The following is a 26,575-nucleotide window of genomic DNA, read 5'->3' as shown; positions in this document are numbered from 1 at the left end:
ATATGTAGCTTAGATACTTATATAAGGTTTCATTGGACATGGAGCTGACACGACAAGTTGATAGCCAATATGTTATTTACTGTCTAGTTTCATTTAGAAATCTGTTCTCTAGATGTGTCTCAAGTATGCTTTGAATTGTATTGAATTTGTTTGGCGTAGAACTATCTTTCCATTTATCTCAAAAACATATTTATGTAACCTTATATACAGTTAAACAGATCAGAGCCCCTACAGTAGGAATCTTTTCATGCTTGCTAAAAAGTTCTTTCTTCCCTAGGTTAATGAGTTTCTTGCTGGTGCTGGTACTGATGCTCCTGATGTTGAGGAGGAGAATATTATTTCTAGACCTTCCATGAGTTATGATGATATGTGGGCAAAGACTCTCTTAGAATCTTCGGAAATGGAGGTAATATTCTTGAGTATATGTTGCTTTCGTTTACTCCAACATCGTACGAATGATAGATTTATACAATTGGTGACTGCAGGAAGATGATGGACGGTCGTCAGGGTCTTCCTCCCCAGACTCAGTAGGGTCAGTCGAGACGTCTATATCGTCCCACTTTGGTGGAATGAACTATCCGTCGTTATTCAGTTCTAAACCATCTACACAATCCAAGGTAGGTAGCTTGCATTTTAAGTCTGCTTTAAATTTAATGCGTTGAGAATGTTTATGGCATGTTTGATGGAACTCCTTATCTATACATGCTAATGTGGACAACTATTTCAATTGATCTCTTTTATTCATTCACATTTTAAGTTGTCCCATTTGAAGAAAACATTGGCCTAAAAATTTTGATATTTGATGAAGATCCATATGGTTTAATAAGATATTTGACCTAATAATATGTAATACTATACAACTATACTGATGACCGAGTGTCATCGAAAGCAAAAAGTGCAAAAAAGCTCCAAGTCTGTTGGGGGTCTAGGCGCAAATAAAGCGTGAACTTTAATGAAAAAAGGCGTAAAGGTAGAAAAGAATACAAGTATATATGTTAAGTCCAAGACTAACAATTGATAAATAATTACGATAAATGGAAATATCATTTTCTTTAATGTAGTCTCTTCAGAAGAGGATCATTGGCAAGGAAAAGTATGTCTTAAAACCTTGATGACGACACTGAAGTGTACAATAAGCAAGGCAAAACGCTCAACACGTTCTGAGCCTCACTTCAGGGCTTAAGCACACCTTTGGTAACAAGCAATGGACACCTTCATCATTATGCATAAACCAAAACCTCATTGATAAATTGTATTTGTTCAGGGCTATGTTTTTCTCACTGATTTGCTAAAGAAGGAAGGAAAGAAGAGATGTTAGGAATGAATTGCTTTATTATTCCCTCAAGCATGTTTGGATTTAAATAACTTTACAAGTAATCCTAAAAAGGAAAGAGAAATAATCCTTAAAGAACGAACATAATTCCTACTTTCAGTTACATAGTTATAAGGACTCTTAAACCTTTCCCATATATACTAGGAATGGGTTCTTGCCATATTATTTATTTCCTAATTCTTAACAATTCCCATTAGTTGGAGTGTACATATTGTATACTCCTAACTTGTCACATAGGATTGAATGATCAAAGGAGTAGGAGAATGATTAAGAGTTGCATCAACAATTGGAAGGCGAAGGTTTACTGCTTCCAAGAAACTAAAGTTGAAGGAGATATCAATGGTTTATTTAGAGATCTTTGGGCCAACATATGGGTCAATCACATCCAACTTGAAGCCAGCGGTACCAGGGGAGGAATTTTTCTAATGTGGGACAAAAGAATCTGGAATGGAGAGTATAACAGTCTAGGTTCTCACTCCATCACATGTAAATTCACAGGCAAAACATAGGATCTCACTTGGCACTTAGGGCATCTCCAACCCTACACTCTATTTTACTCTCCAAATATAGAGTTCTCTATTTTTCCAAACAACCTACTCCAACCCAATTCTCTATTATACTCTCTAAAAAAGAATCTTCTTCTCTCTCCTCAATATTATATTATTATTTCTATTTCATTTTTGTTTTCTTATTTCATAATATAAATTTTTTATTTCTTTTTCTAAATAACCATCCTATATAATTTTCATGTAATATAAAATTTTTATTTTTTTATTTTTTTATTTTTTTTATTTAATGTTAAATTATATTTTATTCTAAGTTTCTAAAGAACAACTTCGAATAATTGAAAAAAGAAATCAACAAGCACAACCGCAATCACAACCACAACTTCTCTAAATCATGCCCTAATTCCTTTTACGAATATTGTTAAATCTAGAAACGATCTACTGGATTACTAAATTATTGTTGTGCTTTTTAAAATTATTATGTTATGTATTGTATTGTATCATTGTCTTATAATTAAATTATTATGTTATGTATTGTATTTTTAAATTTAAATTTTTTATCTCATCATATTTAAATTTTGTGCAATACCCTTCGGGGTGGCCCAGTGGTTTGGGCTTGGGACTTCCATGTTGGAGGTCTCAAAGTTCGAAACCCCTTGCCAGCGAAAGCAAGGGGTTTGCCTTCTGGGTCGAGCTCGTCGCACCGGGCTTGCCTAGTGCGGGTTACCTCTCCTATGTGGTTTGCGAGCTATTGCATAGGAGCGGGGGTTTTACCTTGTGCGCACCCAAAGGGTAGCGGCTGCGGGTTTTCCTTGTCATCAAAATTTTTTTTTGTGCAATCTTCATAGTGAAAATTAATATCAACATCAAATTGTATCACAAAGTGATGAAAATTAAAAAAAATATTTAAAAAATTATTAATATGAGATGAAAGTAGTATATATAAAATAAAATATTTTGAAAAATGTTATATTACATTTAAAAAGAATTGCGAATATTAAAGATTTAATTAATAGCCTTATATGACAAATAACATGTTAATTACAAAATAATAGAAATAATAATATAATATTCAAAAAGTAAAATAGAGAGTATGAATAGTAGATCTCCAAATTTGGAGAACTACTATTCAACTCTCTATAACTGGAGAGTAAAGGGTAAAATAGAGAGTGCTTGGAGAGGACATTCTCTATTTTACTCTCCAAATATAGAGAACGGAGAGTAAAATAGAGTAGGGTTGGAGATGGTCTTAACATGTGTATATGCACCAAATGATAGATAGACTAGAGAGAAAGTCTGGGAGGAAGTTGGAGCTGCTAGAGGTCTATTCTCAAGTCCTTGGGTATTATGTGGAGATTTCAACACAATTCGATTCCCATCAGAAAAGGAGAATAACAAGAGAATTAACAAATCAATGACTGATTTCTCTGATTTCATTCAAGACATGAACTTTCTAGACTTGCAACTGACAGGTGGGAAATTTACTTGAAAAAAAAAAGTGAGAGACATGACATTGCTGCAAGCTTGGATAGATTTTTGATCTTTGATGAATGGGATGAAAGATTCAGGAATATCAAACAGTCAATTCTTGAAAGAGTGACCTCTTACCACTCACCTTTATCACTACAGGGCAGCAATTGGGAACCATCCAAATCATACTTCAAATTTGAAAATTGGTGGTTGCAAACTGAAGGGTTCAAAGAAAGAGTCAAGGAATGGCGGGACTCGTTAAACTCTGTCGGCAGACCTGACTACATTTTGTCTTACAAACTGAAATCCTTGAAAGCCAAACCTAGAGACTGGAGTAAAACGTTACAAGGAAACTTGGAGATGCTGAAGTTTGACACACTCAATCAATTATTAGAACTTGAAAAGATCCAAGATCTCAGGATTTCAACAGAGGAGGAAATAAGAAACAAAATCGCCTTAACTATGGACTTTGAGGAGATTGCAAAGGAGGAGATGGCCTGGAGATAGGGATCAAGAGCATTATGGTTGAAACATGGTGACAACAACACCAAGTTCTTTCGTAAAACAGCTAATGCACGCAGAAGATGCAACAATATTGACTTGCTAGAAATTGATGGTGAGTCCATAAGGAATCGTGTTGGTATAAAAAAGGAGATCATCTCTTTTTATCAGAACCTTTTTGCAGAGACAGAAGACAGGAGATCCCATAATAACATGAGAGTTTGTCCCACCATCCCCACAAAAGATAATCTGATGCTACAAAGTCCATTTGAAGAGCAAGAGATATGGCCAAGTGTCCAAGCGTGTGGTGAGGATAAAGCACATTGCCCAGATGGTTTCACAATGGACTTTTTCAAACATGTTGGGAAGTAGTGAACACTGAGGTCATTGCTACTATTCAAAGCTTCCATGAAAGAGACATATTTGAAAGAAGTTTCAATGGTACATATGTTGCGTTGATTCCCAAGAATGTGGGAGCTAAAGAATTGAAAGATTTCTGGCCTATTATTCTTATTATAGGCAGCATCTACAAGATTATCTCAAAGTTGTTGACAGAGAGACTCAAAAAAGTGATGCACAAGCTAGTGGATGATCAACAAATGACCTAATAAAAGGGATACAAATCATGGATGCTATTCTTATAGCCAATGAATGTGTTGACTCAAGAATCAAAAACAAAGAACCTGATATCCTTTGCAAACTAGATATACAAAAGGCTTTTGGCCACTTTAACTGGAATTTCCTACTAAGGACTATGATGAAGATGGGTTTGGGAGAAAAATGGGTCAACTGGATCTGCTGTTGCATCAGCATCATCAAGTTCTCAATCCTAGTCAATGGCTCACCCGCTGGATTCTTCTCTTCTCAGAGAGGACTAATGCAAGAAGATCCATTTTCCCCTTTTTTGTTCATCATTTCCATGGAGAGTTTATATGATATGATGAAAACTGCCCAATCAAATAGCTGGATAACAGGTTTTAGAGTAGATTCAAGGGTCGTCAATAACCTTGAAATCACTCATTTACAATACGTCGATGATACTTTAGTTTTTTGTGGAGCTGACAGAGGACAAATAAGATTTTTGAGGGTGATTTTCATTCTTTTTGAGGCTATATATGGGCTAACTGGAACAAGAGTTCCCTATATCCCGTTAATGAGGTCCCTGACATTCACAACTTGGCTAATATTCTGGGAGGAAGAGGAAGAACTGGTGTTCTGCCAACCATTTACCTTGGAATGTCCCTTGCTGCCAAATGCAATTCCAAAGATATCTGGAATGGAGTCATACAGAAGTGTGAGGAAAAGTTGACTAAGTGGAAGAGTCAATACTTATCCTTGGGTGGTAGATTAATCTTGATTAACAGTGTGTTGGATGCATTACCAACTTATATGATGTCCATTTTTCGTGTTCCAACAAACATGGTGGATAGAATAGATGCTCTTAGAAGAAACTTCTTCTGGCAAGGCAACTTTGATACCAGGAAGATACATTTGGTCAAATGGAAGTCAGTGATCACCAGCAAACAGTGTGGTGGTATGGGAATCAAGAACTTGATAACTTCGAACCATAGTCTTTTGATGAAATGGCTATGTAGGTTTGCCTCAAATGAACAATCTCTTTGGAAAAAGGTAATTAGTCAAAAGTATGAAATCGATGGGGAATGGACAATCAAGTGAGTCACTACACCTTATGGAGTTTGTCTATGGAGGTCTATCAGAAATTTGGGGGCAAAATTCATGAGTAAGTGCAGTCATCAAGTGGGTAATGGTTTGAAAACATCTTTTTGGTCAGACAACTGGTTAGGTCAACATCCACTAAAGCAACTTTTCCCGATTATCTTCAGCCTGAATAACAACAAGATGCCATGGTAGGAGAAGTCTGGGATGCTCATGGTTGGAATCTAAGCTTCAGAAGACACCTTGATGATTGGGAGATAGATAACTTGGCAGAATTCTACAACACTCTCAATCTATTCAAAGGCCCCTCTCTGAGGAAGACAATCTTACATGGCAACTGGATTAACAAGGGAGATCTTCAGTCAAGTCAGCTTACAGAGAATTCAACCATTCTAACAACCAGATTAATTGTTGGCCATGGAAACTAATTTGGAAAGTCAAAATTCATCACAAAGTGGCTTGTTTCGTTTGTCTCGTGGCCAGGAAAGCAGTCCTATCTCATGAAGGACTCAAGAAAAGGGGCTTCCACTTATGCTCTAAATGTTATATGTGCGGAGAAGAATCAGAGACAATCAACTATCTTTTTTTATACTGCAAGTTAACTGGACAACTTTGGAGGATTTTCCTTAATTTAAAAGGGATCATGTGGGTGATGCCAAGAGATACACTTGAAGTGTTGGAGTGCTGGAACAAATGTAGCACTCAATCAGAACAGAAAGAAAGATGGAAGATTATCCCTGCTTACATTTCGTGTACAGTTTGGAAAGAGAGAAATCAAAGGTGTTTTGAAGACGATCATAGCTCTATCCAGAAACTGAAGATGAAGTGCCTAGCCCTTTTTTATTTTTGGTGTAAACATGAATATATGGAAGACAGAATCTTTTATTGATGTTTAGGATCTCTGTAAGTAGGTTATAGTTTAGTACATCTTCCTATATTTCCTTGCAAGTGTGGATAGTTGAAGATTTTATGCAGCAAATAGTTATACAAAACATGTTATCTTCTCAAAAAAAGAGACATAAAAGACAACAATCAGAAATGTCACAAAATCTCCTGCTATTAGGTGGTGCCCTTTGTGTCAAGGATCATGCACTAGGGTGTATGTGCAACTCGTTTAGAACATGAGCTGGCACAAAAGCAAGAAAACAAATATATTCAGTTTTGGAGTCACAAAGGGATTTTGTAAGAATATGATCATCTGAGTTGACGATACCTGTCATAATGCATCACGATTCAATCATTTGTCGAGCAAAATGACAATCTACTTCTTTAAGCATTGTTCTTTCATAAAACCTGGATTCAAAACAATGTGTATTGCAACTTGCTTGTCATCCGCAAAATTCCCCCCTCCCCCACATACAAAAGATAAAGTTGTTACCACTTGGCTTATCTTCTATTAAGCTTGACATGCCAAATAGTAAAATCTTCCTAAGAAAATGAGAGCCTACTGGCTTATAATTTGGTGAAGTTTGATGTCTGTCAACATTCTACTGTAATATATTTCCTTTTCTTTTCAACTGCTTTTATGTGGTCATCTCTTGGGAAATATGGATAGAATGTTGTGTGAACCAGTAATCATGACTAGTGTACAAATTGTTTGTGTATAAATGTAGTTAAAATGTTCTACATAGAAACACAGAAGTTGCTTGTGGTCGTCAGCCTTCTTCTGGATCACCGTAGAATGTTAACTTGCTGAGACTACACAACTATGGTCTCTCACTCATGATTTGAAATGAGGAGGGCTGGGTATGGATGTGATGCCTCTTGATTCACTTTCTGTTTTTGTTTGTAAATTCATCTTCAAGTGAAAGAAAGGTTACATTAATTAGAAGGGAAGAGTGAATAGGATTGCTAAATACTAGTTGAAGAGCAATAATCTTAAAAAGCCATGGCAAGAGAATGTTCTCTCTGGAGCACTCACAAACTCAGAAGTACTCCAGCACCTGGAGTTGAACACCTGTAGACCATGAAACACTTGGAGCCACATGTTACTGCCGAGTGTAATTCAGCTGTAACAAGGAGACTTAAAAAATAGCACCTGAAAAAGATTATGCAACATCACATGAAGTTGACTAACCTAATAGGTCTTAAGAATGAAGACCCGATGATGATGCTCAATTTGCACTGTTCACGGTATTTGAGGACCCATTCTCTGGTGACAATAAACTATTCAAGATCTGAAAAATTGAATTTTTGCTCTTAGTTTACCACAAGACAGCGTCTGGAATCCAACCAACCCTGATGGTATACATCGCAAGGCATGCTATTTTAGTACTTAAGACTTGACTTTGCTTTATCTAAGGGGGACAGATCTACTTCTCCCAGCCATTTATTCATTCTAAAAGAGTAATATTGGGTGAAGATAACAGATTATTTTGTGTTTCATCACGTAATGGGGTCCATAGGAAATGCGATTAAATGATATTACTGAATTCTGATGTTTTTTCTCTTATAACTAAACGGACAGTTCTGTAAGGATCAGTGAACCTGATTAACACATTCGAGTATACATGATTAGTGAACTTTCTTACACTTTGTGCATGTTATGAAATGAGGGAATCATACTATAGTAGTGGTGAAAAGTTTGGATCATAACAAAGTCCTATTTATTTGATTAGATAAATTTGCTTATATCCGACTGTAGTCCCAAGTAATACATACACTAGGAACAGAGTCTACTATGAAGTTGGGATTGACTTTTTAACTTATTTTTGGTAAAATGGGTACAAGTCATATTTTCTCCTTATACATTAAAAAGATAAAAAGAAAAAAAATTCTCTGATACTCCAAAATTGCATTGCTTCTAGTTTTGAGCAGCGACTCCGTCGTATTTCATTTTGGGTTCCTTTCTTTTCTGCATGCGTTAGTTTGTAAAGGGTCATTGTTGCCTATGATAGGGGAAATCTAGTGGGAGCCGATATAATAATAATTCCTACAGTGGCTCCTCATATGATGGCCTGGGCTCCCCGGTAAGTCCTCCTTGTCAATCAATTTCATGTCTTCTGTCATGTGAGACGCAAGTCTTTTATTAAAGGAATTTGCAGATAAGAGAAGAGCCTCCTCCATATTCATCACCTATTAGAGAAAGATATGAGTCATTTGAGAATCCCTTGGCTGGGTCTGATTCTCACAGTTTTGGATCCCATGAAGAGGAACGAGTTTCTTCTAGCAACCCACAGTCTGGTACAGCACTTTATGACTTCACAGCTGGTGGAGATGATGAGGTAGATGTTCTCCCCTGATAGACTGGTTAATAATCTAATTATCCTTTCTGGTGGTATGTGTAGCGAGCATGAAGACACCACATGTTGCTTTTCTTGCTACCTATAAAATTGTACCCATTAACATGTATTCTGATGTTGAACTATGTCCAAATTCTACTTCTCTGCATCTTGGTTCGTTTGGTTCACTGGAGATGCAAATTAAGTTTCGGATTTTCTGATTTGCAGCTAAATCTGACAGCAGGGGAAGAGTTGGAAATTGAGTATGAAGTAGATGGCTGGTTCTACGTAAGTAATTCCTATTGGATATTGTAGAGTCACTCTTCTTTGCAAATCATGCATCTAATGTGATTAAGCTTACTTGTGTCATCATAGTATTCATCGCATATGCACATAATTCACTTTCTTTATGAGGAAGATACATTGGACCAGATCTCTTCATTGCATTGATCTAGATCCTCCTTTTCCAAATGGCAATCATACTCCATTCTTGCTAAATAAAAGTATCTTTTGCGAAGTATCTGTAATTCCAGTTTAGGAAGATTAAGGGCTACTTAGTACTTCTGTCACATTTTACTTCGTGTGATAATCCTCATGTAAGAAAGTTTAAATTTCTTAAGTAAGAATATTAACTGCTCCGATATGGATGCGGTTGCGGGTATCGATATAGGTGTGGATCTGGAGGTCGTATTCGTAATCACTTTAATTTTGGGATCTGGGAGTATGGAGCTGAGTGCGGATATGGGTGTTAGAATACGGCAAATAAATATATAAGAATAATATGTGACAGTTATTTAAGATTGTTGAACAGCAACTTATTTGTATATTACCAAGGTGATTTAAATCCATTTTTGTTAATTAAAGTTAAATGAAAAAATGTCTATTGCGTAGTATAAATTGCTATGCGTATAGTATTTTGATAGTAACATAATATATAATATACTTTGAACAGAGAGAAGTATATATCTTGTTAGAAATTTGGTTAGAATCTATCATTATCTATTTATGCTTCTTGAGCTTTGTTATAGTAGCTAGAATATTTGTGCATCTTTAATAACTAGAGAGCACAAAGTATTTGTGGTAAAAATTACTCCCTCCGTTTAAAAAAGAATGACCTCCTTTCCTTTTTAGTCTGTTTAAAAAAGAATGACCTCTTTCTTTTTTTGGTAACATTTTAATTCCAACTTTCCACGTGGTATGTTTAAGATCACAAGATCAAAGGACAATTTTGTACATTTAACATAACTTTAATTTAGGACCACAAGATTCAAAAGTCTTCTTTATTGTCTTAAACTCCGTGCCAAGTCAAACCAGGCCACTCTTTTTGAGACGGAGGGAGTAATTTTTATGTGAGTTCACCTAAGATTTTATAATACTAAAGTGTTCTCGTACTTTATGTGAGTATTTATGTATCATAAACCAAGAATCAAACCAAATACCCAATCAACCTATACTTCTTGACCGTAGCTTTAGTCAAAGCACACCGGTTAGGTTGACCAAGGTGGGGATCCCACACCCACACCCTAATCGCATTGGATAGACATGGATGTGGCGTAGATTTTTGAAGGATCCGATTCAACAGTCACATTTATCGAATGTTTTTTTCCAATCTCTCGTACGCTTTTGTTTTTAGTGTTGTATGTTAAATCCAAAGATATATGAACATACAGAAGTATATTATTGTTTGATATGAGTGTATATGCATATTTAACTTAGTTACTGCATTAATCTTCTTATGATCAGTCGAGTTATATTATTGTGTTACATATATTAATTATGTCGCCCTTTGGTCGGAATGCTCTAAATAGATATGTTTAACTATGACTCTCCCAGAACTTATGCTTGTATATTACATATCTAAAGGTAAAGGAAATGGTTTAGGTTATGGTGAGTTTGTTAATAAGAATCAGATCTACAGATTTAAATTACAAGGTTCCATGTCCTCTCCATTCATCCCTCTATTTTCAATCAAAAGATAATAGTATAGGTGGATGGTCTGAGTCCCAATTAAGAATCCTTCTTCTCTCTCCTGCTATTTGCTACTCTCTCCATTTCATTTTGTTTGGCACCCTCTCCTTTTTTGTCTATCCCTAAAAGATTGGCACTTTTCTTTATTTATAGCTAGTTCAATTTCACATGTCCAACTTGCCGTTCACAGGACTGTTGTAGGCACCACTGGGTGTGAAGCAAATTGTTTGATATGGGTGTATATGCATATTTAACTCATGTGTCAAAAGTCTTCCTCTCTTTCTTCCTTTCGAGTCGAACAATGCCAAATAAAGGTTGGAAGGAGGGAGTGACAAGTTTTTCGAAAAAATTGTGGAGAATTCACTGATTTACTGATACTTCTGAACCACAGTTGACAGTTCTTTCTTAAGCGTTTCACTGGGTAAGTTCAAAGAGACTATCTGACAGCTTGTATGTGACATATACATGTGCTAGGGAAGATCCCTTGAGAAGATTATCTGATACTGAAAATCATATTCTTGCTGGGTTAATTGCAAAGTTGACTGTACTCTTTCGCTACAATTCCCTTTATTTTGTCCTCTTTGCCTTCTAGGGAAGAAGGAACCATGTAGAAAGTGGTCTCTGATAATTATTTGGTGACATTGATGGTGCTAACTTGTTTCAGGTCAAGAAAAAACGCCCTGGAAGAGATGGGAAAATGGCCGGCCTTGTCCCTGTACTCTATGTCAGTCAATCTTGAAAGCACAGCATTTATTACCAGTTAGTAAAATCTTGGTTTGCACAAATTGTTGAAGCAACTACGGCATGTAGAGTTTTCTTATCAATGCACTGCTCAATGGGTTCCGCTGTAATCATCTGAGTTAAATGGACATGACTTGGGGAATATGCTCATGTATTTATCCGAGAAGCTTCTGTTTCTCCGACGTTGTTGTAGCTGATGATCCAATGGATATGACTTTATACTTGGTCGGCATGTCATTTGTAGCTAAGGTCTACAGCTTCTAAGTGTGTACCATAATCCATACGTGATGTATTTGCTGTTTGTGCTCAGGAACCATCTCACATCTAGCAAGAACAATTTTTTGATAGTAGTATTCTTTTAGGGGGGTGTAAGTATCATGAATTCTTTCCCGTTTGGCTTCTTGTTATAACAAGTGGAAGCATGGTTTGTCTCATGTGTTCATTCTTGCCAATGGTCCTGGTTATTCAATTCTGTCTCATCTCTATGCAAAAAGTTTGAACGTAATGATTAGGAATTCTTGGTTTTTTGGGACATGCAAATGCTGTGATGTGTTTTTGATCCTCTTAATAGACAAACACAAATTTTGATTCCCTTGAGATGTATGTATCCTATTTTATATATTCAGTTGTGGACACAACTTTGTTATGCATTCAGACTTGTCAAATGAGTTGCAACATTTTAAACTTGTCTTTTTATACGGTTGTATGCAGCTCAATAAACTATATTCTCTCTTTCATACAATGAAGATACATAAAAAGAATTGGATGACACAAAACTTAGATGTAGCTCCCTTCTTTTTTGTCAAATCAAAATACCTAACAAGCATAAGCATTAGCTCTCCCGTTTGGCATCCCCTCCTTGCGGTTAAGGTAACGTTTATGTATGTGTACATGACACCATATAAACAAGCAAAACTTACTGAACTGAAGGAATTATTCTTATGAACTCCATCTTCTAAGTATTGTATATAAAAATTCCTGCCTATTTTGAACCCTATTTTTCTAAGAACCACAGTGAGCTATTTGAATAATTTGATCAGTTTTTTATGGCTTGATTGGCAACATTTTGTTGATTTTTTTCTCTATATATATGTTCATAATTCTTTTGGTTATCCCATATATCTAAGTTAATATTAAACCGCTCCATAGTTAATGGTTCATAACAAATATCTAAGATATATTGTAGATTGCAAGTTTTAATATTTTTTAATTACTTTCTTAAATTTCAACTTATTATCATATTACTCTATATATAACTATATTATAGAAGCGAATGTTGAGGAGCTTAGGGTCAGCTGGTCAATTGACCGGTTTGCCCTTCTCCTCAACTTCTTTTATTTATATTTCGTATTTTATCTGTTTTAATTTATTTTTATTTTTATATTTTCTTTTTTATATATTATGTATTTAAAAAAATAGTGCTAAAAATTAACTTAAATTATTATAAATTTGATTACCTCCCGAAATTTCACATGTACTGCATAATTTGGACGGAGAGAGTACCATATATTATTTGAAAATCACATTAAGAGTTCTATAAATCACAATAATTAACAACTTAAAATACTTAAAAATCATAACTATATTATAGAATCGAATGTTAAGGAGCTTAGGGTCAGTCGGTCAATTGACCGATTTGCCCTTCTCCTCAACTTCTTCTATTTATATTTCGTATTTTATTTTTTTTTATTTATTTTTATTTGCGAATATTGAGGACATTAGGGTCAGCCGGTCAATTGACCGGTTTGCCTTTCTCCTCAACCTCTTCTATTTATATTTTGTATTTTTCCGTTTTAATTTATTTTTATTTTTATATTTTCTTTTTTTATATATATTATGTATTTATAAAAATAGTGTTGCTATTAGTTAGTGTACATCAAAACTGAAATTGTAAAAAGAAAAGACCTGACCCATGTGACCCACCGAAAGCTTCATTTAAAGATATCCTTCTGAACAGGGAAAGAGATCTGAATGAATCATACCTCCAAAGTGAGGACACAAACATGTCCGAAGAGGAACATGACATGTGGCAAATTATCCTATCGGAGGAAGACAAGCAGAGGATCTACAGTCCATGGAAGTATGCTGTCATAGTTAAGCTATTTGGGAAAATATCTCACCTAGGTACCTCAAAAACAAACTGACAGATCTTTGGAAACCAACAGAGTCCCTCACGCTGATAGATCTCGGCTGGGACTTTCACATTGCAAAGTTCAATTGACAAGAAAATATGAGCAAAGCACTACATGAGGGCCCATGGTTCGTCATAGGAAACTTTCTATCAGTCAGGAGATGGGAACCAAATTTCACCCCAAAGGAATCAATGGAATACCATACAACTATTTGGGCAAGACTACCACAGGTACCAACATAATTCTATGATAAAATTATCTTAGAAAAAATTGGGAAAAAACTGGGTAAGCTTCTGAAAACCGACTCCTGCACTTCGAAAACTTTACGAGGTCGCTATGCAAGAATCTGCGTCCAGGTCTCGCTAGGTCAGCCGCTACAAAATGAAATCATGATAGGAACGCACACCCAATAAGTGGTATATGAAGGGGAAGGGATTTTGTGCACACACTATGGTAAAATTGGACATGTACTTAACAACCGCCCCCACCCAAAGTAACCTACCACCAAATAACACCACCACCTCAACTAAAGAATCTGGAACTCGAGAGGAAGCATGGAACATAGTCTCCTTCCCAAAAAGGAAGAAGAAACCCAGCCACCCCCCTCCACCCACCCATGGAGCAGAAGCAGGGAAAGGTCCGCAAATACCTGCCCCGGCCCCGGTAAACATCACGTCGACATCTCCAGGTAAGTCCCCTAACCTAAATAGCTTTAGCATCTAATTTCACATATCAGGACACTACTTCCAGTTCAAGTGCCAACGATCGTGAGTAGTAATATAACCCAACTAGTGAGTTGGGATCAAGTCCCAAGGGAGCGGTTTGTACTCATGAATCAATAGTAAAGCATAAACATGCTCAAATCAATCATAGCTAAAAATATTTACAAAGAAAAACATGATAAATTAAAGGTTGACACAAGTGTGAAATATCAATTGGGGGGGGGGGGTTGTAGTCAACTAGCAACTAAAAATAGCAAATAATATGAAAATACGAGTATGGAGACGGGATTCTTGGGATGTGATAGGATTATGGGCTAAGATAAACAACCGGGTAATTGCAATTAATAGTAAATCGCTACAAATTAGTGAATAAGCTAGACTTTAGTGGGGGTAAACTTTCTCTCGAACAGTTTACCCCGAATCAAATTGGTTTCTCTCGAACACCAATAAGCCGCAATAAAGCACAACCTTTGCTTTAGTCCATTCACTCTCTCGAGCTGAATGTGTGGAAAAGGGTTTAGGGTTCACTCTCTCAAGCTGAACCCATGACAACCCATTACCCACTGACCATCGATTCAATAATTTTGGTTTTAAAACCTCTCTCTTGAGCAACCTAAAAATACGAAGATAGGATTGTATTTGCAACTACAACCCATTAATTTCAACCACAACTATCGAACGAAATCACTTTTAAACAACAAATAAACTATCAATTAGCAATACCCAACAGTTAATCCAACCCATAATCACATAATCATACCCCAAGAATTGGGGTTTTAGCTAGACGTAGTAAAAAGATAAAAATCGATACCGAAATGTGTTTCCATCAATTGGGTAGGATTAATATTGTCTTTACAAACATCTAAGGTGAAGAATCTTCAATACCGACTTCCAATTTCTCAGAAATGGAAATCTTCAAATCTAAGGAAAAATGTCTTTCAAACTCAGTTCTAAGTTCTAAACTTCAAAAGCTACTGAATGTTCAATTAGATACTAAGCTAAAAATTTAAACAAGTATTTATAGTTGTCAAAAAGTGTGTTGCGAAGGTTCAGTCGACACAGTTAGTCGAGATCGCCGATCCACTCGACAATTGATGTTTGCGTAATCAAGACACAACTTCCAATTCAAGTGTCTACGATCGTACAATAGTAAAGTAACCCAACCAAGGATTAGGGTCGAGTCCAAAGGAGTGGTTTTGAGAATTAATAGAAAAATAAAATTTAGTCCTAACTAGTCATAGCTAAAAACATTATCGAATAAGAATATGTTAAATCTAAGGGGTGACACAAGAGTGCCAATTATCAATGGGGGTTTGTGACAAGTAAGCAAACACATCAAAAATAAGGAGAGATACGAATAAGGAGACGGGATTCTTGGGATGTGATAGGAATACGGGCTAGACTAGACTATTGGGTACATGCTTTTGATAGTAAATCTGTTGAGTATTTGTGACTAGGCTAGACTATAGTGGGGGTAAATTCTCTCTCGAGAAACTTACCCCGAATCAAATGGGTTCCTCTCGGACACCCACTTGCTGCATGAAGAACAAGCTCCACATTAGCCCACTCACTCTCTCGAGCTGAGTGTGTGGGAGAAGGACTAGGGTTCACTCTCTCGAGCTGAACCTCATGTCGACCCACTCCCACCGGCCATCAATTTAGTAGTCTTAGTTTTACGACCTCTTTCTTGAGCAAGCCAAAAACACAAAGGTGAAATCGTATTTGCAACTACAATTTCATCAAGTTCCACCACAACTACTAAACGAAATCACATCTAAACAATAAATAAACCATCAACAAGCAAGACCCAACATATAATCTAACCCATATTCACAAAATCACACCCCAAGAATTGGGGTTTTAGCTATACATGTAAAAGAGATATAAATTTATACCAATATGAGTTTGCATTCAAATGGGTATGGAGATTTAAGTCTCAAAACAAGCAAAGAGTGAAGAATCCACAAGACCCAAGTCCAAATTCTTGGAGTTGAGACCCTTTGAATCTTCAAGTTCTTCAAAACCCTCTCCAAACTTAGCACTCAAAATTCTATGTTAAAAATTCTATATTAAAAATCTCCTATTAAGCTACAACTCTCAACGATTATTTATAGTTTTCAAAAATCTGTGCTACAACGGATCATTCGACGTCGTTAGTCAAAATCGCTGATCAACTCGGCGATCCGCCCTTTGGTAGGTTTCATCATCGTCTTGCTCTATCCTTCAGCATCGTCGTGTTTTGGATCATTAGGCGACATAGTACTGCTTCACGGAACTGCTCGGCGACACGCCGACTGCTCCTTTTCACTGCCGATTTGATCCTTTCTTTCAGGGCTCAACACACTGAAACAAAAGGCGAGGTGAGATCATTTGGCGAAATGCCAAATGGCTTGGGCGATCTGTAGATCTTCATTTCTTCATTCTTTCAGCTACTTTTGTTCCTTTTTGCTAAGTAGTGTCTATGCTTTCCCTCAAACTCCAAATACCTAAAACTTAAGGGTTTTCATCAGATATTGAGATAAAATATGCATTTGAGGACACTAATTCTATAAAAATAGCGATCCCCCCTTTGGTCATTTGTATCACTTTTTTGCTTTTGCCCTCAGCATCCTTGAGGTCCTATAACTTTGGGCGATAAGGCACTGCATTGCGAAACTGTTCGGTGATTCACCTACTGCTCCTTTCTATGGCCGACTTGATTTTCTCCTTTAGGGATTGGCACACTGGAACATTAGGCGAGACCAAGGCATTCGGCGACTCACCCAATGGTTTAGGCAATCCTCAAGCCTTCTTTTTTTCGTTCTTTCAGCTGCATTGTTCCTTTTTGCTCAATAGTGTCCATGCTTTGTCCCTAAGTCCAAATACCTTAAATTCAAGGGTTTACATCAGTTATTGAGACAAAATATGCATTCGAGGACACTAAATCTATTAAAATAAAGCCCTAAATGAGTCCAAATCGTGGACTCATCAACACCCCAACTTAAGCTTTTACTTGTCCTCAAATAAACTCAAGTTCAACAGTTCAAAAAAGATGTCTCAAACAGTGCGACACAAGACTCAATCATGAATGCACACAAGAAAACTCAACTTACTCATGCAAGGATCAATTGTGCACTCAAAGACTCAAGTTGTGCCTCACCATTATCAAAGAATCTCAAGCTCACATTACTTGCTTTAAATGCAAGTTCAAGCTCAACAAAAGTGATCAAATGCCCTCACACAAAGAATGATTTCATATTCACACACAATGGTTCATAATATAAAGCTCTAGAATCAAATGCAATGCTCACACTCACAAAGATGAATGCAATGTATGATTTCACCCATAGGTTTACCCGTATTTTCCAACCAACATTTGTTTCAGCTCACTCAAGATCAAAAAGGTCTTTTCAAGGCTTGTAAAGGGGCTGAGTCCAAAAGTATGGTCATTTAGGCTCAATGGCTATAGTCCTCATGAGATGTGGTGTGAACAACACTTCCTTTCCTTTTCTTCATCATTTTTCATTCGTGCTCACAAGTCATCCCATTATTCACTTTCCATGGATTGTTGGAAACCCCATTTCTTTTTGTATTTCACAACTTTATTTCACAACTTTTTCATTCTTTTTCTTTTTCATTCTTTTCTTCTTTTTCTCTCTCTTTTTTTTTTATATGGAGGGGTTCCTTTTTTCTCAAAACATGGGTAAAAGGGGACTTTCTTACACTCCTTGATTTACCTTATCTTTTCACCACACCCCCAACTTAGGCTTTTGGCCTAAGTTTCCTATTCAAACAAACCACAAATCATGAGGATTATGGGTATTGGATCAAAAAAGGTTATGTTTTCATCAAGTTTCTTCCAAGAAAAGGGTAAGGTTCAAGGGGTGTTCAAAAGGAGTTCACACACTCACAAGGTAGGCCACAAAAAGAGGTATAATGCCAAATTGTTTCCCACTCTTTAAAGTTGTTGAAGATCATATCAAGAGAATACATCACTTAGTCAACCAAACCAACGGGGCAAATTCTAGGTGTTATCACACATGGTTCACGGTAAGCTTATCACATAAGGCATTGACACCAAAGTCAAACAAGACTCCACACTTTCGCTAGTGTACAATGTTCATCACAAGAGACTCAATTCGATACTTGGCAAGTCACAACGAGATGCAAATAGTTCACATATTGGCTATGCAACTTCTTTTGGCCTCATCGTAGCCGTACATTCATTTTTGTTTGATTATAAGCACTATTCAAGTCATCGGTATTGATCAAAGCCGATACTCAAATTTGCAAAAGAACAGCCACATTCAACACAAACAAGAGGTGGCAAATTTTTTTTGGAAGAGTCAAAAATCATTTGCAATTATAAACATGGAGCTACAAGCTCAAACCTTCCACAAAAAAGCAGTGTAAAACACAAATTCATCTCAAAACCCAAATAGATAAACAAAACATCAATATTCGCAACAAGTCACACAAAAGATAGGCCTCACCCCACCACAAATAAAGGCATTTGTCCTCAAATGCAAATAAAATTATCCAAAATTCAAAATAAAAGTAAGACAGAGAGGGAGGTAAAAAGGGGATCCTAGCTACGTAGTTGCTCCATCTATCTGGGCATCAGTGCCTGGTGCATCAGTCTTGACTTGGGCATCAGTGCTCGGAGTCACCTCAGAAGAAACAGCAGTACTAGACCCACTAGGAGTTGCCATAGAAGTCTCGGTCAGTGATGTCTGGATCACCGACTGCATGATCGTCTCCTCAAGATTTGGAAAGTCTCCATATATGCTCTCCTCGTGTATCCCTATCTGCTCCTCGTCGGTCTCAACATCCGACTCATCTACTGCTGCCTCATCCCTGTGTCCATCTCCGGTGGTAGCTGGAGGAATCTCTAACATCTCAGGAACGTCTAAATCATCTGAAGCCTCCAATAATGAAGTGAAGTCGATAGACTTCAGATAGTCTACGTCCTTCCTCAAGTCTGCTACCTTGGCTTTCAAAGCCATAACCTCGGAGGTCTCCCCCTGCCTGCTCTCACAAGCTGTGACCCTCCTGGTGAGTCTGTCAATACAAGTCTGAAGGGGGATCAAGGCGGCTAAAATGACAACCTCAATCATCAAGGGGACATCTCTCTCAAGTCTGGTAGACCTCATGTTAGCTGAATGGGCCAGATGCCCCATCTTCAGGATCATCGCCTGAGTAATATTGATTTGCTGGAAGGAAGAGGATGTGCTTGGAGCATGTGAAGAAGAGGTAGGGGCAGAAGTACCTAAAGGCCGGAGGCTGAGCAGGCAAAGGTGCCTCTGCAGATATCGAGTCAACATCCATCTCTAGGGATGTGTCCACCGGAGCTGCCCTCTTCCTGTCAGCCTTCTCTCTAGTATATTCGGACTCAATGTGCCGAATGTCAGTGGAGGAAGATGGGGTAACCTCAAAATCTCTAGCATTATCTCGGGGTACCCAGCACATCGGCATAACTCAGTGATCAGGACCGGGAATGGCAAGGAGATCTGCCTCTGCTTGGCCCTCATCGCTATCTCCTGCTTAATAAGACGTCCTAGGTCGATGATCCTCTGGGATATGATAGCTCCAAGGCATGCTGCTTTAGGATGGCGCAAAATAGACTCGTTCTGGGATGACATTATGGTGCTACTAATGAAGCCAAACCAAAAATGAGCAGCAATGCTCGAGTCCCTCTTCTGTATGGGAACTCTTGCCTCTATCCACCTCGGGGTGGTATCAAAAATCAAAGGTGCCAGCCACCCCTTCAAGTCATATATGGACTGAGCAACATGTAATCCATCATAAGGGTGCGTAGAATACAGAGCTTTACCAAGTACAATGTTAATATACTCACTGCTGCACCCAATTTCCTTACCCCTGACCATGACTGACTTCACCGATCTGAACTCGCTGGCCTTCTTCTTACTCTTCGGCACCAACTCCCCATAGGCTGTATAGAACTCTCGGACCCATAAAGGAATGAAAGGGCCTCGAGGTTTGGTCAAACCTATAGTAGCTGAGGGTGTCCCGCACATTGGAGTACTTGCCCTCCAGACCCTCCTTGAGGATGGTTCGCAAACCATCACCTTTCAATCTGCTAAGAAGCCTCGGCAGAGGGACAACTGGTGGCATGGGAGCCATAAGAGGTGCTTATGTTAGCACTAACTTTGCTGGTGTGGGAGCTGGAGGGGATCTGGCTGAAGTAGGGTGAGATCTAGCCCTGATCTCGTTCTGTCGGGACTGCAGAGGTTGCTCATCCTCAGGCTCAGATAAATCAGCTCGGGAGCCAGTGGTCATCCTGTTAGAAATGTGCCTCTTGCCCTTGACTTTATCACCCGGTGGAGGCTTATGCCTTCCTTTCTTTGAAGGATTTGAACCTCCTTCATTTATCATGATACCCTGCGTTCTTTTCTGGGGTGGCATGTCTATATTTGTTCTTACCATATCTTAGTTGCCGAATAATAAAGACTGAAAATCTAGGCGGCAATGTAATCCACTCCAAACACAACTCCGATAACTAAATTACTCTTAAAAATGCAAAAATATAGAAGATACTAAACGGGTGTGAGTTTGGCAAGTTTGAAAGTGACGAATTTGAAAAGTTTAAACCATTGGCCTTTTAACAAACCGTCAAGTTCTCGCCCATTTGGCGATGTTAGTCGTGCTCTCCGACCCACTCGGTATCACGCCGAGTGATCACTTACCTCACCAAGTTTTATAGGACCTCCGGTTAAATTGGGGGTCCCAACGACGGACTAGATCGCGATCACCGATCAGGTTGGCGATTCACCAATAATTTCCTAGGCTCGCTGAGTTTTACAGACTCTACTTTAAACTTGTCTTGAGTCCAACGGCGGTCTAGGTCGGGGTCGCCGACCTATTTAGCGATTCGCCGACTGGACCTTTAGCTCTCCAATCTGCACTTTTCAAACACTTTCCACACTTTAACCTACACAATCAACATACCATTATTTCTAAAAAAACAAAGCGATAAATTCTTGGGTTGCCTCCCAAGAAGCGCCTTATTTAACGTCGTGGCACGAAGTAAGTCAACACTTAAACCTCATTTTTTGGGGTTGATCCTAGTGTCACTAGGTAACCCAACTTGTTCATTTGGGTGAAGATGAGGTAATACATGACCCATGAGGGTTTCAATTTGCTGGATAGATCTGGAGTGAGAGCCAATCATCTGATTTAGCACTTCAACATTTTCCCTCTTCTCCTCTAGCACTCTATCTTGCTCATTGAGTTTTTGGAGAATGATTAATAGCGTATCCTCAGCACGTCTACTCTCATTTTCCTTAGAATTTCTCCGCTCATGAGGAGGTATGTATTTATCGTTTCTTTTGCATTGGACCTCAACCTCTAATATTTTCTTGGCCAAATCGTCCAACAAAGTTAATAGTGGGACCAGAGAGTGGTCCTCTTCCCTTTCTTGATTAGTCTCAGTCATTTGGCCACCGTTGTTCTCAACTATGCTTCAAGTCTCTGCTCACAACAACAATACACAAGCCAAAACTAAAAATTAAGTAAGTAGAACTATAACTAACAAGAACAAAATTTAACTTAACTAAAAATTCTAAAGTAACACCACTCCCCGGCAGCGGCGCCATTTTTGATTTCATGTATCAGGACACTACTTCCAGTTCAAGTGCCAATGATCGTGAGTAGTAATATAACCCAACTAAAGAGTTGGGGTCGAGTCCCAAGGGAGCGGTTCATACTCAACAATCAATAGTAAAGCATAAACATGCTCAAATCAATCATTAGCTAAAAATATTTACGAAGAAAAACATGATAAATTAAAGGTTGACACAAGTGTCAAATATCAAGGAGGGGTGGTTTGTAGTCAACTAGCAACTAAAAACAACAAATAATACGAAAATAAGAGTATGGAGACGGGATTCTTGGGATGTGATAGGATTATGGGCTAAGGTAAACAACCGGGTAATTGCAATTAATAGTAAACCGCTACAAATTAGTGAATAAGCTAGACTTTAGTGGGGGTAAACTTTCTCTTGAATAGTTTACCCCGAATCAAATTGGTTTTTCTCGAACACCAATAAGCCGCAAAGAAGCACAACCTTCGCTGTAGTCCATTCACCCTCTTGAGCTGAATGTGTGGAAAAAGGTTTAGGGTTCACTCTCTAGAGCTGAGCCCATGACAACCCAATACCCACTGACCATCGATTCAACAATTTTGGTTTTAAAACCTCTCTCTCGAGCAAGCCAAAAACACGAAGATAGGATTGTATTTGCAACTACAACCCAGTAATTTCAACCTCAACTACCGAACGAAATCAATTTTAAACATCAAATAAACTATCAATTATCAATACCCAGCAGTTAATTCAACTAATCACATAATCACACCCCAAGAATTGAGGTTTTAGCTAGACATAGTAAAAAGATAGAAATCGATACCGAAATGTGGTTCCATCAACTGGGTACGATTGATATTGTCTTTACAAACGTCTAAGGTGAAGAATCTTCAATACCCACTTCAAATTTCTCAGAAATGGAAATTTTCAAAGCGAAGGAAAAATGTCTCTCAAATTTGTTCTAAGTTCTAAACTTCAAAAACTACTGAATGTTCAATTAGATACTAAGCTAAAAATTTAAACAAGTTTTTATAGTTGTCAAAAAGTGTGTTGCGAAGGTTTAGTCGGTGTAGTCAATCGAGATCGCCGATCCACTTGGCGATCCACCCTTTGGTCATTTGTATCGCATTTTTGCTTTTTCCTTTAGCATCCTTGAGGTCCTGTAACTTTGGGCGATAAGGCACTGCATCGCGGAACTGTTCGGTGAGTCGCTGACTACACCTTTCTATCGCCGACTTGATTTTCTACTTCAGGGCTTGGTACACTGAAAAATTTGGCGAGACTAAGGTATTCGGCAACTCGCGCAATGGTTTAGGCGATCCTCATGCTTTTTTTTCTTCGTTCTTTTAGCTGCCTTGTTCCTTTTTGCTCAATAGTGTCCGTGGTTTCTCCCTAAGTCCAAATACCTTAAATTCAAGGGTTTACATCTGTTATTGAGACAAAATATGCATTCAAGGACACTAAATCTATTAAAATAAAGCCCTAAATGAGTCCAAAATGTGGACTCATCAGCATCCTGCAACGCCAGCCCAACGAGGACAACAACTCTGGTAAGTTTAAACTCCTTACATTAAACACCCAAAAAGAAAAGGGTAAAGTTGTAATTAATTGCATCCCCAAATTCTAAATTAATCCCCTTAACGAAAAACCCGTTAATACTCCCCCCCAACTACCCTCTCTTTAATGGTGACAAGTCCAAAAGAACTGAATAGATCTCTTCTAACACTTCCACCAGGAGCACAGAAGCCACAAAAATAATATCCACCTCAACGCGGAAAAAGGAATAAATGAGAATGGCCCCACTGGGGGTCATCTTTATTGCACCCCTCCGGAGGATACTCTTATGGAGTGTGCCACCAGCGACACCAAGCCAACCACCTGCAACCCCTATCTCTTAGCGGGTAATCATCACACTACTTCTGTTGAAGTGATGGCTGGTGTCAACTCAATCAAATCCTCCATCCCCTTCACCGCTATGTTAGATAGAGAAGACCTTCTCACTAACACTTTCAACCAAAACAATCACCCCTGCATTTCCAAAAATGGAAACTCCAACACCTCTCCCTTCAGCTTGATATCCAAACCAACGGCGCCAAACCATACTCCGACATCGTGGCTAGAAATGACTATGCAGGGGAAGTCCATATCCTTCTCTTTCACCATTGGGGACAAACTACTCACACTGATTGTCTAGGACCCCTCTTACCTAACACATCTAGTCAAAGAGGGACTGTATTATGCGATAGAAAACATGGGGAACATGGTATGGACGCAATCTCTGCTCCAAACTCAACTCTTGGAACTCCAGGGACCAATACCCCTGAGCTCCATGAACCTCTTTATGTCTCAAACACTCCAAAGCCTACCCTTCTTCCCAACAACCCCTCTAACAATGGAGACCATGAACCTCCAATTCGTGCCATGGTCGCCACCAAAACAACAGGCGATGAATGGAGAGAATGAGAAGAAAAGAAAGGAGAGGGAAGAAGAATTGTGGGCTAAGGAGGAGCAACAAAGAGATTGAACTCCTCCTAGCCTCCTTTGGAAAGTAAAAAACTCAGGTCGTTGTATTGGAAAATCTAATTATGAGAGAATTAAAGAGTTGTCAAGCGAATGCATGATATCGTACTGCCCTAGAAGGGTAACCAATCTCTCACTGAAATTAAGGAGCGAGAAGGAAAACACCCTACCGACATTTGCAATGAAAGTGCAACAAGAACTGAAAGAACTTCCTCAAGTGTTGAAGGGGAAGATCCCAGTGAACAGCCCACCTTCAAAGGAAAACCTGATGAACTTCATAATCTAGAATGTTAGAGGTGCAAGTAGCTCTAACTTTAGGTGTCAGTGTGAAGCTATGGTCAAAATACACAAGCCAACAATGTTGGTTCTGCTTGAAACAAGAATGGGAGAGTAAAGCGACTAACAAAAGTTTTAAAGTTCGACTCTTAGATCCAATCTGCAGCAACTGGGTTATCGGGTGGTATCATCATCATGTGGAAAAAAGACCTCCTGAAGCTAAGTGACATCTCTATGACCTCTCAAAGCATTCATGTCATGGTCCAGGTATTTCCTGAAACTGAACCTTGGTTTCTTTCTGCTATCTATGTTAGTAATGACCCTGCTACTAGGACTAACCTCGGGACTGAGTTAACTAATATCTCTAGGAGCATGAAGGGTGACTGGGTTATTGGGGGTGATTTTAGTGAGATCCTCAAAGCAAGTGAAAAGCTGGGAGGTAGGGGCATTAATGTGTCTAGGGTAAATGCTTTCCAAAAGTGTTTAGATCATTGCAACATGGTAGACTTAGGTTATAAAGGTCGCAAATACACCTGGACCAATACGAGGTATAAAGATAGGACTAACCTTATCCTAGAGAGGCTAGAAAAATGTTCGGCCAATATCTCCTAGATCATGGGATTCCCCATGTGTCCGTCACCCATATCCCTAGAACTAAGTCTTACCACTGCCTCCTCCACGTAAGGTTAGATAATACTCTTAACTCTGGCCTTGACAATCCCTTTAGGCTGGAGCCCATGTGGTGTGGGCACCCCACATTTCGGAATTTGGTTAAAAGTTGTTTTGACTCACCCCTTGACCTCTCCAACTCCATTAACTCCTTCCAAAAAGAGGTTTTGGAATGGAACAAAAATACTTTTGGTAATATCTTTCAGAAAATTAGGAAAATACTAGCTAGGCTAAATGGAATCCAAAAGTCTGCAGCCTATCCTTACAACCATTTCCTCTGGAACCTAGAAGCTGAGCTCTTAAAAGAGTATGAAGTAATCCTCAAAGTGGAAGAGGATTTCTGGAAAACAAAGCCCTAAATTGATTAGCTAAGCCAGGGAGATGCTAATACCAAGTTCTTCCACGCAACCACCATTACAGAAGGAGAAAGAATAGGATCACCAACTTGAAAGATGAGCAAGGGAACTCCCTCACTGACCATAATCAGATAACCACCCACATTCTGTCTTACTTCACTAAGATCTTCACTACCAGTAAAGATTACTCCATCAGAGATAGTGGGACTCAGGACAACCAATCCCCCTCCCCCTTCTCCTCAATGAACTCAATTCCCCTCTTAGGGACTCTGAATCATCCAAGCCCTTAACTCTTTTAAACCTTTCAAAGCTCCTAGCCCTGATGGGATCCACCATCTGTTTTACCAAAGATTTTGGAAGGAGGTAGGAGTGAAGACCACTGCCTATAGGTCTTTGCAACTAGTAGCATGCCTAGTAATATAAATACCACCCTGCTGTGTCTCATTCCTAAATGCTCCAATGCCACTAACATTAGGAACTTCAGAACTATTGGACTCTACAACACCACCTATAAGCTGATAACCAAAATCATTGTCAATAGGATCAAACCCATCCTCTCCAAAATCATTGGCCCTAACCAAGCAAGCTTTCTCTCCAAAAGAAGAGCTGCTGACAATGCCATCATTGTTCAGGAATTCATTTCCCATTTCAACAAAATAAAAGGGAAAAATGCCAATATGATCCTATCTTGAGAAAGCCTTTGAGCTGGAATGGTCCTTCGTCAGGGAATCACTCATATTATTCAAGTTTCCCCCCAAACTTACCAATCTCATTATGTCCCCTTACCTTTTCATTCTTTGCATGGAAAGACTGTCAAGAGATATTAACCACGAAGTTAACATTAGAACCTAGTACCCCCATCAACATCACCAACTATGGGCCCCTTATTTCCTATCTTTT

The 26,575-nt window shown here is 38.4% G+C and overlaps 1 protein-coding gene across 2 annotated transcripts in view; it reads left to right on the top strand.

The window, feature by feature from the left end:
* The window catches only part of LOC125869194 (uncharacterized), a 78,373-nt gene extending 66,359 nt beyond the window's left edge, over positions 1-12,014 (top strand). For both annotated transcript variants that reach the window (XM_049549757.1, XM_049549758.1), the window contains 6 exons: positions 278-406; positions 486-617; positions 8,385-8,456; positions 8,532-8,711; positions 8,937-8,996; positions 11,341-12,014. In XM_049549757.1, the coding sequence (XP_049405714.1) occupies positions 278-406; positions 486-617; positions 8,385-8,456; positions 8,532-8,711; positions 8,937-8,996; positions 11,341-11,415 (648 nt within the window). In that variant the 3' untranslated portion in view covers positions 11,416-12,014. The remainder of the gene's footprint in view (positions 1-277; positions 407-485; positions 618-8,384; positions 8,457-8,531; positions 8,712-8,936; positions 8,997-11,340) is intronic.
* Positions 12,015-26,575: the final 14,561 nt, after the last annotated feature.

The sequence above is a fragment of the Solanum stenotomum genome, chromosome 6, assembly GCF_019186545.1.
Source record: "Solanum stenotomum isolate F172 chromosome 6, ASM1918654v1, whole genome shotgun sequence".
NCBI lineage: Eukaryota > Viridiplantae > Streptophyta > Magnoliopsida > Solanales > Solanaceae > Solanum > Solanum stenotomum.
Note: the sequence above shows the minus strand (reverse complement) of the source record. Positions and strands in the feature narration are given on the sequence as shown.